Here is a 13,255-nt window from a genome sequence, read left to right as displayed (position 1 = left end):
GGTGAGCACTCCCCTTGGGTGGATACTCCCCTTGGGTGAATACTTCCCCTTGGATAAAGCAACTCTTACCACAAAGACTTCACAGCAGATGCAGAGGCCGCTGTTCTTCGTAAAAGCATGGGTTATATCCAAGAGAGCAGGTCTTGCCATGGGTCCCCCTGTTAAGACAATGCACTGGGGTCTGAAAGGAAAGAAGACATGAGCATTGGCCAGTGCAAGAAGCAATGTGTAAAGAAAAAGATCAGAAAACATGAAAAAATGGAACATCCATTTCCTTAATGATTTCTTGGATTTTCCTCCAGAGTCCTTGAATTATCCCGACTGCATCTTGTCATCTTAGGAAGTTTTGTTTAACTAATCACAGCAGAAGTATGAAGTAGGGAAAGGGTAGTCCCAGGCTCCCCTTATCTTTCTTTTTGGGGTACTACATCACCCCAAGTCTCCAGACAGCCTGTCCATCTCTCGTCAGTATTTTCACTGACCTCCCTTGTTGGCTTATGTTGTGAGCACCATTATATATAACTAATGAAGATCTAAAATCACTGCTTCTCCTCAGGGAATTCATTAAACCACCCAGTCCCAGATTGAATGCAGACAAGACCAGGGATTAACACACATGGGGATCTGACATCATGTCCTTTAAGTCTTTGACTCCAGGCACAGAACAGCAGGGTGAGGAGCTGTGGCTCTAGGCGGGCAGAGCTCAAGACGGAAGGAAAAACATGCTCGTTTCTGCTCTTGGTAACAGCGTTAATTCTATCCAAGAACACAGGCCTTCTGCCACTGTGAAATTAGGTAGCTTTGCTATTCGTGTCTGAAATGAGCCCACAAAGCTACTTGCAACTACACTGGTGTATTTGGCTTCCTCTAAATGAAAGACACTTGGAATGTGGAACACCGGGGGACCCCCAAAACCAACTTTACCTGAAATTTTTCACATGGTCTTCCACTGTGGTTAATTCCAGAGCATTGTCTAAAGCACTCACATAGGAAAGCGCCTGGGTGGAGGAGCCCCAGTTCACATCTGTGGACAAAGAAGGAAATTGGTACCTCCCCAAAATTGACCTTTTCTCTGCATGCCTTGAATAATTTTTAGTAAACCATTCTCTCCTGCAAGTTTTCTTGCCTATGCAAACAGTAATGAGAGCCCAGGTTAGAGAAAATACAACATAGGGTTTCCTGGAAAGAGCCTTGTACCCTCCCGTGAGCACCACGTGAATCCTTAGGAACGTGCCTCCCTTCCAGCCAGGGTCACAGTGTAAATCTGCAGCCCCAGAAAGCCTGTTCAGTAAGAAAGGCTGCGTGGTGATGCCCACACAGGCGGAAAGCCCAAGGCCTTCAGAAATTCTTCACAGGAAACAAAAGAGGGATTTCTGTGTGCAGGGGTAGTGCACAGTCATCTATCTATTCTGAGCAGCAGAGCTCATCAGCTTGGGAAGTTTTGCTTGTGGGGGTCTTGAGGAGAGTTTTAGGCTCTTTAGCGAGTGTCTCAGTCTGGCCTGCCAGAAACTAACCTTTCAAAGAGGGAGCTCAGCGCTCTCCCTGCTTCAAAAGCAGTGAGTTTAAATATTAAATGAACTTGGTAAGTCTCATGATGGGAGTCTCAGGGGTGAACTGACAGATCTTCCTGGATGGCAGGTCTCCCAAGGCTTGTGGAGCGTGGGCACAAGTGAATATTCTATCTGAGGATCGAGCAGAGTAGTACGAAGTGTTGACTGTGTGTGTGTGTGTGTGTGTGTGTGCGCGCGCTCTCATGGCTCAGCAAATGTGTTGGTGGTCAGAGGGCGAGTTTTGAGAGTGGGGTTTTCTCCTTCCTCTGTAGGCTTGAAAGATTGCATTCAGGTGTTCAGGCTTACACCGCAAACATTTCACCTGCTGAGCTAAATTGCCGCCCCAGTACTCACCCTCTTAAGGCAAAACCCTCTACTAGTCAATTTGATCTTCATATGTAAAAGAAGGAACTGCAAACCATACTATATACCAAAATTAACTGCAGTAGATAATGGACTGTAATCAATTATCAAAGTAGCAAAAGTTCTAAATGTCTGTAGCCTTAGGTTGAGGAAAGATGTCTCAGCTCTCTCTCTCTCTCTCTCTCTCTCTCTCTCTCTCTCTCTCTCTCACTCTCTCTCACACACACACACACACACACATTACAAAAGATAAAATATAAAAAGAAAGATCAATTAGTCTTGATTAAAAAAATAAGAACGTGCATTGATAAAAATGAACTATCAGGTAAATGAAGCGAGAAGCCGTGGGCCTGGAGAAAATAGTTAGAAAAGCACACACTGCAAGCGGAGCCAGACTACACAGGAAGCCTCACAATTGAGTTAGAAAGCAGTAAAAAAAAGAAGACAAACGATTTAAATAGCTGCTTAATAAGATGTATAAATGGCATGCACAATTTTCAGTGTTGTTAGTCACTAGAAAAATGCAAACTGAGTGACAGTGGCTTACTTAGGACTATGCCTCTATTACGGGGACTTCATAAACCAACTGACAATGCTACCTGCTGACAAGGGTATGGAGTGACCAGGACACCTTTTTAAGCTGCTGTTTGGAATGGAAACTAATACTGCTATTGTGGCGGGCAATCTGGCAGTGAAGTTACGTACACTATGCGTAAGCAGTCTTGCTCCTAAGCTTTTACTCAATGAAAATAAAAATACCGATCCACTTAAATTATATGTATATATTACATATATAAATAACACATATGATACTAATATATAAGGTTGTATATAACATATATATTCCAAATTGAAAATTACCCAGATGTCTATGAACTGTCAATCAGCAGCAGAGACTTGTGGTATGTTCATCTGTAGAATACCACTCATCAATATCAAAGGACAAATTGCTTATACATGCTTCAGTATGGACAGATCTAAAAGTTCATGCTAACCCAAAGACATCCATAAAGACTATATACCATGATTCTATTTATATGGCATTCTGGAAAAGACCAAGTCATAGGTTCGGAAGTTAGAAAAGTGGTTGCTAGGAGCTAAGTTCTGGAGAAAGAGCCAGAACACACAGGTGTCTAAGGGGACTCTAAGGGAAATCCTACACTTTTATTGTGATGGTGACAAGGGCTTATAAGTTTGTCAAAACTTATGGCTGTACATTTAAAGGGGGTGGAAGTTTCCCAGCTGTAAATTGTACCCATTACTAATATTGTATGTTTCCACAATTTACCCCTGTTCTTCTCCCTGGAAGCTCATTCTCTGGATCTGGCATAACCCACCTCCAAGTGGGCTTAATATTGTTTTAGAACTTAATCCATTCACATCAACAAATATTTATTAAATTCATGTAGAGTAGTTGGCTCTGTGAGTACAAACTGTGAGCCAAGAAAGGTTTGAACAACTCTAAGGTTGCTTGTGCCTCCCTATTTCCACAGCAATCTGTTAAACTGCTCTTGTGCTGCTCACTCTTGGCTGTGAGTCTGAGAACTCCTTCAGGACAGGGGCCCTCTCTCATTTGGACATTAGGAGAAGGAGATGGAAGGGAAGGCTTGTGAGGTTTGTGGTCACATGACTGTGATCTACATGTCAGCTCTATCACGCCCTGACTTTTATTTTGGCAAGTGATCAATTCTTTGGAATTTCTCCAAAACTATAAAGTGAGCCTCAGACCATCAGGTGCGCAGCATCACTGTGTAGATTAAACGAGCGTACATATATAAATGACTTGTATAGTGCTCCATGCTGCTAATAACCATTGTCTTTAGATTACGCAGCATTGTGATGGACTGCCTTGCACACACCACATGTAAGCATGTGTAAGCTACATGATAAACATTCACTGGTTGGACAGAGAAGGCCATGGAAGGCCATCCTAGGCGGCCTTTATTCTCTTACCTGGCTTCTTATAAGTCACATAGATATAGAGGGACAACTCGATGACATAGGTGATGACAGCTGCCCACCAGTTGATGACGAACATGACTGCACAGCACAAAATTGCTCCAAAAAGAGATACCCACATGTTGTAAATCCCATATGCCGGCCTCCATCCTGGAAGGAAAAATAGCCCAGGAAAAATTTTGCTGCTGACCTACTCTCTATTGTAGGGGGCAGATAACGTGTCTTCCTCTGGCATAAAAAAAATGTAGGTTTTAGGTTCATTTCCTAAATCAACTGTTTTTCTATGTTCTTTGATCCTTGGTCTACAAAGAGGTCTTTTTTATACCAAAGACGATGCTGTAAGATTTGGGAAATAGAAAACATCTGGGAAGTAGGTGGGCATCAACCAGACCCCTCTGTGCTTCCTGCGTGTCCTGGCTGTCCTCCAAAATGACCAGACCTCAAGCATCTGAAATCAACACCATCAGGAATGGGAAGGAAGAAGGTAGGTTAGAAAATACATTGTCTTTGCAATAGGTAGGGTGGAAGAATCTCCTGTCTACTCAAGAACCAGTTACAAGAGTGGTCCCTTTGCTCCATTTGTAGAGCAATGGAGACAGCCTGCCTTATTATTATCCTAAGAGGAAAGTGTTTGAGCCTTCAAGAGCAATAATCTTACAGAAGAGGGAAATGTTTCTATTAGAAATGTTTCTTAAACCCAACACATTTATATATATAGTATTTGGTATTTCAAGACAGAGTTTCTCTGTGGCTTTGGAACTTGTCCTGGAACTAGTTCTTGTAAACCAGGCTGGCCTTGAACTCAGAGATCTGTCTGCCTCTGTCTCCCAAGCGCTGGGATTAAAGGTGTGTACCACCACCGTCCGGCATAGCATTATATTTTATAAAATATCTGCCACAGTTACAATACACACAGGTTTCTATGTTTCATTAGTTTTCTGAAGTGAAAGAGACTTTGGTCAGGATGGGAAAACCTGAGCTGGAGAATGCATTTGGTCAATGGATGAATACAACTTTAAATCTGGACTTGCTGAAATACAATTGATGGCTCTCTAGAGGAGCAATTTCCTCAATGACCACAAGATGGAAATAGCACTCCAAGAACACCATTAGAAAAGCCCAACTTTTTCTTCTGCTTCATTTTGAGAGGCCAATGGAGGTCAGGTGGATGGGGAGGGAGTGGGGTGGATTTGGGGAGTCATATTTGGGGGTTGTGTATCTACTTGAGTCTTCTTGGATATGTTTTTTTTTCTATTTTTCTTCCCCCTTTTATTTTTTCCTATTATTTCTTTCTACTCTTCTGATAATTATTGTAACTGTTTTGTTTTTTTTAAATAGAAAAACATGGCACTTATAGATCTATGCTAAGAGACAAACCACACTAAAATTCGAACTCTTTAGTTACTTTCTGTAACCCAGTAGCCCTGCGTGGATAGAGGCTCCCCAGCCTCCTTTGCAAACCTTGCTTCCCATAAGGCTAAGGATGGTGGCAAACTCTAAAAGAGTATTTATTTAGTGTCTTGGACAGAAGTCCTCATGATAATAAATGTTCTGAGAGTCATATGACCACCAGACGACTTTCTGGAAGCAACAGAAGGAATTTTATTGGCAGTGGAAGCAGAGAAGAGAGGAAGGGTGATGAGCGAGAGGAAGGCTCTTGGGTGTGGAATTTGAAAGCATTTAAGAGCACAGCCCGGTTGTGTGCTGATGCCCCTAGGGTGAGCACAACACTGGATCTGCCTTGTCTCTGCTCAGCAGGTAATTACGGGAACTGTTCATCCTTTGCTTCTGCACCATGGGCAGGAAACAAATTGATAGTGAGGAAGTCTCAAATATATACATTTATTCCACTTCTGTGGTCACTTTTACCCTGGAAATAAATAGTGGTGTTTTTCCACTGCTGAAATAAATGTGGTTTCTCTTGCAATGAATAATTTATTGCCACGGGAGAAAATTGACTTTACGGTTGGTCAAAAAGGCCATTGCTCATATGATTCTTTTTCTATTTCGGAAGTCATCCCCCAACTCACCAAAATAAAGTGGATTATGCTGCCTACTAAGATATAAGGAAAACATAAAAACACAGATTGAACACTTTTCAGACTTATTTCATTTTATTGAGACAAACTAACTGCTTAGGCTTATGGTTTTCATATTGGCTTACCTGGAGACTTGGCGTACGAGGCATGGAAGCAGGAGAAATTAATAAGTGCGTACGAGGCCAGGAAGAAATTGGAGATGATGGGGGCGATGACGTTCAGCTCCGCTGCAAGAGAAGCAGAACAGTGCATGTACCTCTGAGCAGCGAGAGTGTATGTGTGTGTGTGTGGGGGGGTGGACAGCTCTTAAGACCTGGGAGCTCAACCTTTTCTAGAAATTGGAAACAGCTAAAATCTGTCAAAGTTTAAGGAGTTAGTGATTTTTCTTTGAGGCTATGTACATACGTTCAGCCAAGGTTTCCATGGGGTGAGACTCAAGACAACCTGCTAATCGGAAAATAGACAACCCAGATCTCTGTCTATACCAGGACTAAGCCCATAATGTCCTCTTTGGTGTGCCCAAACTTGCTATATAAACAGTCAAGAGGCTCTGAGGATGGAAATTCATGGGGTTTTAAAGGAGATAATTTAATATGTACAATATGTTAGATCATTTTTAAAGGAGGTAATTTAATGTATACATTTTTAAAAAGTTGGTTGTGCGATCATTTAAATGCAGAAGGGGGCTGGTAAGATGGCTCAGCAGGGAAAGGGTATGCTGCCAATTCTGACCCCTGGAGTTACATCTCAGGGACCCACATGGAAGGAGATAGCCAGCTTCCCATAAGTTGTCTCCTGACCTGCTTTCAAGCTCAGGAGTGTACACACATGCACACACACACACACACACACACACACACACACACACGTAATAAGACATTTAAATGCAGCAGAGGGCATTTGAAGTCTTAAAGAGTACATTACTGGACTATCTCTCTCTATAAACTTTTTTTTAAATTTAATTTCTTAAAAATCTAGCAAATTTGACAGGAGTTACATGTAGCCACCCTTCAACTTCATAGACATCATCTAAGGACATATAAATTGTAGTGGTTCCCAGGGTTTCACACACAAGGAACTCTTAGCTTTAGCCTTAAGGGAGAACAAGGGTCATGAAGCTGTCAAAGAAGCCTTCTCAAGACCATGTGGTTACTTCTAGTTGGCCTGGGAAAGAAAACTCAAATTATAGTCCAGGCAAGTGATTCTCAAAAAAGCTCCATCTAGGAGCGATTTGAGGAGGCTGGGAAATGCAGATTCCAAATCTTTGGTGACTCCAATTCAGCAGCCCTGGGGTTGGGTCTGCAAAATCTGGGCTTTCAGAGACACCCTGGTGACTCTGAGTGCATGGTCAAGGAGGTACATTTGAAGAAACACTGGTGCAGATGATTCAGCTTGCCAGCCTGGAGCTATCTGACTAGTGCATAGAACAGGGTGGGGAGAAGATGGCGTCTCATGGTTAGGACATGCTGAATTGGAGGAAGGGCTCAGTGGGGCTTGGCTAGCCAGGCTCCTGGGATTCAGAGAACAGACAGAAGCCCTAGACTCCCCCACCCCTCCTCAAATGCCCTCTTCACGTAAGGATTTCTCATTTCCTTCTCCGACAAACAGCGTATTATACAAACCAGCTAATTTCTCAAGCCAACAGCAAAAGCCTGAGTCATAAGAAGACTCTTTTGGCTTTCTATAGCACACGAAAACTACACACCGATGAGAATGAATGCCATGGCGATCACAAAAGTGAGGAGGTATCCTCTCAGGGGCTCGTTGTTTTTCCCATAGCCCTTTGCGAAGAACTGCAGTCCTTTGAAGATGTTGTCCTTGCACAGGGCCTAATGGGAATAAAAGAGAAGACATTAGTCATTTCTGTCTATGCACAGTCATTTTCTCTAGGTGATTCAGAAAAGAAGATTTGGGAAAGATTAAGCGAGGCGCAATGCGTGGCGCAAGTTAACACTTCGGCCCATCATTCTTTATATTATCGGAATCGATCTCGGCTATGTGGCAGACACAGCATTTGAGCCAGATGCAAACATTAACGGTTGCAGAAAATGATGGAAAGTGATGGCTGGCGGGAACCAATATTCCAGCTAGTTTCGCATGCAGTGGAGACAGCGCCCCCCCCCCCCGGGGGCTGTATTACCTGGAAGACTTTGGGTGCACTGACGAGGGAGGCCAGGGCCGAGGAGAGTGTTGCGGAAAAAATCCCCGCGGTGATGAGGGGACCAAACCCTGACACCATGCTCATGACCTTGAGAAGAGAGAGGGCTTCGGATAAGGCAGTTCATCCAACAGACAGTTTGAAAGTTAACTGTTCTCCAAGACAGTTTCTTCCTTCTCCACTTCCTGTGAGCCTCACTCTTATAAACCAATGCTCCCCCGCCCTTGAATTTGTAATACTTCTCTTTCTAAGGTAGAATAACCTTTTCTTTTATCTACCACATACTAGATACCCACCACAAAACATTTAGAAAACCCTGGAAAAGCTAAGGAAGGGGATGCTTTCAAGGACCTTCACAGCACCTCCCCTGTGCTCTCTGTAGCTGGGGTGGGAGGAAGCTCTTACCCCACAGCGGGTGGTGGAGCGGTGAGCCCCTGTGAGGACAGCTCCCCTGCCTTCGCTCTTTTTAACACATCGGTTTTCCTTCTACCAAAGAGTTTCTAAACCTTTGCTTTTCCTGTGCTCTTTAAACCTAACGTTATTGTTTGACATAATCGAGATACTAGTGATGTCCCCAGAACAGCAATGAGAACGGGACCAGGACCAATATGATCCCTGGGAAAAGGTTTTACATGTTTATGAAGAACCTATCAGAGTAGTCATACTTTGGAATAACGATTTCGGCTGAGATGATGTTTCTGTGCTGGTTGTTAGGATTAGATGGACACAGACGTCACAGTCCCTTTGCTTCTTCCTCTCTTTACCCACCATGTAGGATGACAACTGGTATGTTTCAAGTTCTGTACTTCCCCCTGCAGCTTGGCCCTCATGTTTTTGCCCCAGTTTCTCATTCACAATCTCTCCTTGCCGTGTCTCTTGGCCATGTGGGGCTACCTTAGGTTTCTCTAATCTAACGCCTGTACACAAAATGAATCCCGAGGGCCAGCTAGCCTCTGTTTCCCAGCACAGTATCTCACGGAGTTGACTGAAAGCTAGGGAACATCATGGTGCTCCCTCCTGGCGACACAACCCACACTGGTATTACCACCTTACCACAGTGCCTGGAAAACAGATTGCTACCGCATCACACCTGCATGGTTCCTTTCTCTCCCACATGTAATTCAAATAAATCAATATGTAATCAGCTGAAGATCCAGAAGCCTCTCTAGACACGATATTCAGAAAATGCAGACAATAGCAATAAACTCCCTCCTCAAAGTTCATACCTGAAAGTTGTTCATCAGCCCGTACTGACAAGGTTCATGCTGACATCTTGAGAAGTCGTAGCCCAGTTCGCAGGCTGCGGACCCGTTGCAGTTCATCCCAGAAACGATGGTGTCGTTTATGCTTCCAGTGGCGTCTCTGACCACACATGCCGCTGAGGAAACAATGTTCGCCTGTCATTTGTTTCCTTCCTAGCTCCTTTTCAGTGCTAGGGACAGCACCAAGGGCCTTGAGCTTGTGACGCAAACACTAACCCTGAGCTAAATCCCTGAGCCACTTCCTCTCCCCATCCTGGCTTCATTCTAAACCATGCTTGCCTGGCACTGAGTCTGAATGTATATTTCCAGGGCCTGTGCTGAATGTCAATTTTTCTTGAGACATGGTCGCTGGAGCTCCCAGCCTCTGAGTCCTGCGTACACCCTGACTTTTACAAGCTGCTGATCACACTGCCATGGGTGGTCCTCACCCCTGAAGCTCTCTTATAGGAGTCCTGGGTGCTGAGATGCTGTCTTATTTTCTGGATCTCCTAAAATGTGCGGTGCTTTGGCCTAACATGCACACAGCTCATACCTTGCTCAGTTTCTTACTGACCACATGATTTTTAATAATTCTCATTACCCAAGAGGAGACCGAGGCAAGGCACTAAGGAATCTAATAACCAAGAGGATGAGGCCTCGTTTTCAACTAATTCTTTGCACACATTTTAGAAAACAGAGCAATAACCCTACTTTAGATGTAATTTTAAAAGCTTTTTTTTTGAGATTATAATGTAATTATATCATGTCTCCCCTTCTCTGTCCTTCCTCCAAACCCTCTCACATATCCACCTGTCTTGTTCTTTCAAATTCATGGCCTCTTTTTTGTTTAATTGGTGTGTGTGTGTGTGTATGTGTGTGTGTGTGTGTGTGTGCTTCTAAACACATGAATAGTGTACTTAGTCTGTATGCTGTTTGCCTGTATGTTTTCAGAGCTGGCCATATAGCCTTCGATCATGAATTTCTGTGCTTTTCCCTGGGGAAGACTGTTTCTTCTGCTCTCAGCATTCCTTACTTCCCTATCGTTCTTGGTGTGAGGCTGAGATTTCATGGGCTTTCCCACCCCCACCCCCCATCCATGCTAGCATGTCTATTGGTGTCCTCCTTGTTCAGGTCAAATATATATCATTTTAATTGCTTTAATAATAAAGATAGCACCTCCCAGTAAGACATTTGCATAGTTTCTGCTTACGTGAGCACTGGTGAAGATAGAATAAAAAATATTAGACTTCATCCCAAACAGAAATATAGACAAGGCTTTGGAAATCCATGAAAGAAGGAAAGGGGGAAAAAAGCTGAACAAGGGTGTCCCACTCTACCAGGCTAGCAGAACCTCTAGTTCTGTGCAGTTCCCTGGCTTGGGTCATGGAATTCAGAAGCCACTTCCCAAAGATCAGCTAGGTGAGGGTCAGGCAGTTCCACCCCCGGCACAAGTCAAAGCCCTCATGAGCTTAAATGCAGTTGTAATATTTGGAGAGACAGTGATCTCTCCAGCTGATGAGGCAACATCAGTGATTAGTCAATGGGACTCAGGGTAGTGGGGGTTGGGAGGCATCTTGGGGATCCTCCCTTGGGTCTGTCATAACACTTTGGTGAAGAAGAACCAGGGTGGTGGTTGTGGGGAGCGGAGAGCTGGACATGGATGTGCTGAAAGGTACAGGCGGCCAGGGAGAGATCTCATCAAGCCTGGCATGTGGTGTCTCTGAGCCTGAAGCTTACAGGTAGATGAAATTCTGGAGAGAACTGTGGTCCACTTCTCTACAGCCCAAGAACTCAGAAATTCTAGGGGTGAAACCTCCAGCAGGTTATTAACACTCGGTAGGCCAAGTCAGGCCCTCCACGTGTACCCATCTTGCTGCTGTGGTAGCTCCCACATTCCCACAGCCTTCTGCTGGAACAGGCACATCAGGTCTATGACCTGGGAGTCTCAGGAAAGTGAGAGAACCTGTCCAGCTCACAAAGGGACTCAGAGAGGCCAGCAGAGGCCCCTGGTGCCCTACGGAGGAGACCAGCCGCAGTGCAGTGAGCCCTGGCAGGCACCGTGCGTTTGTCCAGTACAGACCAGGCAATGGTATAAACCAGAGGAGAGATGAGAGCCCACATTCAGCTGACTGCCCTCCCCCACTGCTTGTAACCAGAGCTTCAACTCTGAAGACCCAGACAGGAGCCATTCTGACATCACTCTCCCCTATTCTTTCTGCCCCACATATTTAGCAGGCTCTTCACTGTATTATATCTTTTGACACTTTTTAATATTTGTACTGATTTTTCTTCATACATTAATCTTATTTTTATGCATTTTTAATCCTCACTTTGAGGCAAGTTTTTTTTTCTTCTTTGTTTCTTTTCTGGCCCTTCTCTTTCCCTCCCCCGCCATCTATCTACATTTTATCGTATTTTGAATTTGCTTTATTGGTTCCTTTCTTTTAAAAAAGGTTTATATTTTCAATCATGTGTCTGTGTATGTCCATGTGGGGGTATGTGCTTATGAGTGTGGGTGCTCACTGCGGCCACAGGCATTGGATCTCCTGGAGCTGGAGTTACAGGTTGTCTGAGCCACTGGGCACTGGGAATGGAGCAGAACCTGGGTCCTCTGCAAGGGTACCATGTGCTCTTAATACCTACCTAGAATCTCTCCTGCCCAGACATTTTTAATCTTTATACGCTATGTTTTTTTATCCTCTTTATTATATTTATTCAAATTTGTTTTGACCTTTTTTCATAATCGGGAAATATTTATTCCTTTAAACTTTTTCTATTTTCCTTTCTGCTCTTTTCTCCACTCCCTTCTTTTCCTCTTATCTGTCTCACCTCACTTCTCCATTTTTCTCATCTTTCTCCTCCTCTTCCTGTATCTCATTTACTTCTCACTTTATTTATATCTGAGATAATATCATTCTCAGCCCATGGTCACTGGTGATACATCACTGTCTGTAACTGATCTGTGTCTCGTGTGCTTTGATGTTATGGCGGGAACAGAGCTTTGTTCCCTCCTTGATTGGTGGCAGGGACTGAGACTGAAGGAGTAAGTAACCAAATAAGAAGGTCCTCCCCCTCAAAAAAAAAATCCAGACATCTAAACCAAGAGATGCACTAACCCAACAAACATAAGAAACTTCAAAAAGTCTGCAGTATGACTCTTCCAAGAGATTGTAACTCCATGAATGTGAAACTCAAAGATACAGAGATATGTAAAATGCAACGTGATGATTTCAGTTTTCTAGTAAAAATGATTAATATCCTAAAAGAAGATACAAGCAAGCAGATGAGTTTGATCAGACCATAGAGAGGAACATCCGCAACTAAGGAAAAAAAAGTCAGCAAAATGAAGATCAGCAATACAGGCCAAAAAGTTGGCAACACAGAAAACTCAGCAAGGAAACAAAGATTTTTTGAAAAGCAAAACAAAAAAACCCAGAAGCATTGAAAATGAAAAACTCACTGAATCAAATAAAAAGCACAGCAGGACTGGTCACTATGAAACCTGACAAGCAGAAGGAAGAATGTCAGAGACGGAGGATGGGGTCGATGGAGCATGGTGCCCAGATATCAGCACAGGAAATGCCAGCGGCAAACAAGCATCTAAGCACTCTGAGACTCTAAAGCACAGAATCCTCAACACAGAAGAAAGAGGCCAGCACTGAATACATCAAGAATCTACTGAATTATACCAGAAACTCTCCAAAGCAGGGAAAGACACCAATATCCAAGCACCGGAAGTATTGAGAATTCCAAACAGACACAATGAGAGAAGCTTCGTGATGTCAAAATGTCAAAAATACGGAGAAAAAAAAACCATCTTAAAAGATGTAAGAGGCATTTGTTCAACTATGTTCATAGCAGCATTATTTGTAATAGCCAGAACCTGGAAGCAACCTAGATGCCCTTCAATGGAAGAATGGATGAAGAAAGTGTGGAATATATACA

General features: G+C 43.6%; 1 protein-coding gene across 1 annotated transcript in view; it reads right to left on the bottom strand.

The window, feature by feature from the left end:
• Slc12a1 (solute carrier family 12 member 1) overlaps positions 1-13,255 on the bottom strand; it is an 82,746-nt gene that overhangs the window by 35,987 nt on the left and 33,504 nt on the right. The window contains exons 10-16 of the mRNA XM_005364392.2: positions 9,296-9,447; positions 8,052-8,159; positions 7,617-7,740; positions 6,037-6,138; positions 3,867-4,022; positions 925-1,024; positions 70-181 (exon numbers count right to left, since the gene is read on the bottom strand). Coding sequence (XP_005364449.1) covers positions 70-181; positions 925-1,024; positions 3,867-4,022; positions 6,037-6,138; positions 7,617-7,740; positions 8,052-8,159; positions 9,296-9,447 — 854 coding nt within the window. The remainder of the gene's footprint in view (positions 1-69; positions 182-924; positions 1,025-3,866; positions 4,023-6,036; positions 6,139-7,616; positions 7,741-8,051; positions 8,160-9,295; positions 9,448-13,255) is intronic.

This window comes from Microtus ochrogaster (assembly GCF_000317375.1).
Source record: "Microtus ochrogaster isolate Prairie Vole_2 chromosome 14 unlocalized genomic scaffold, MicOch1.0 chr14_random_1, whole genome shotgun sequence".
NCBI lineage: Eukaryota > Metazoa > Chordata > Mammalia > Rodentia > Cricetidae > Microtus > Microtus ochrogaster.
The sequence above is the reverse complement of the archived record's forward strand: the minus strand, read 5'-3'. Positions and strand labels throughout refer to the sequence as shown.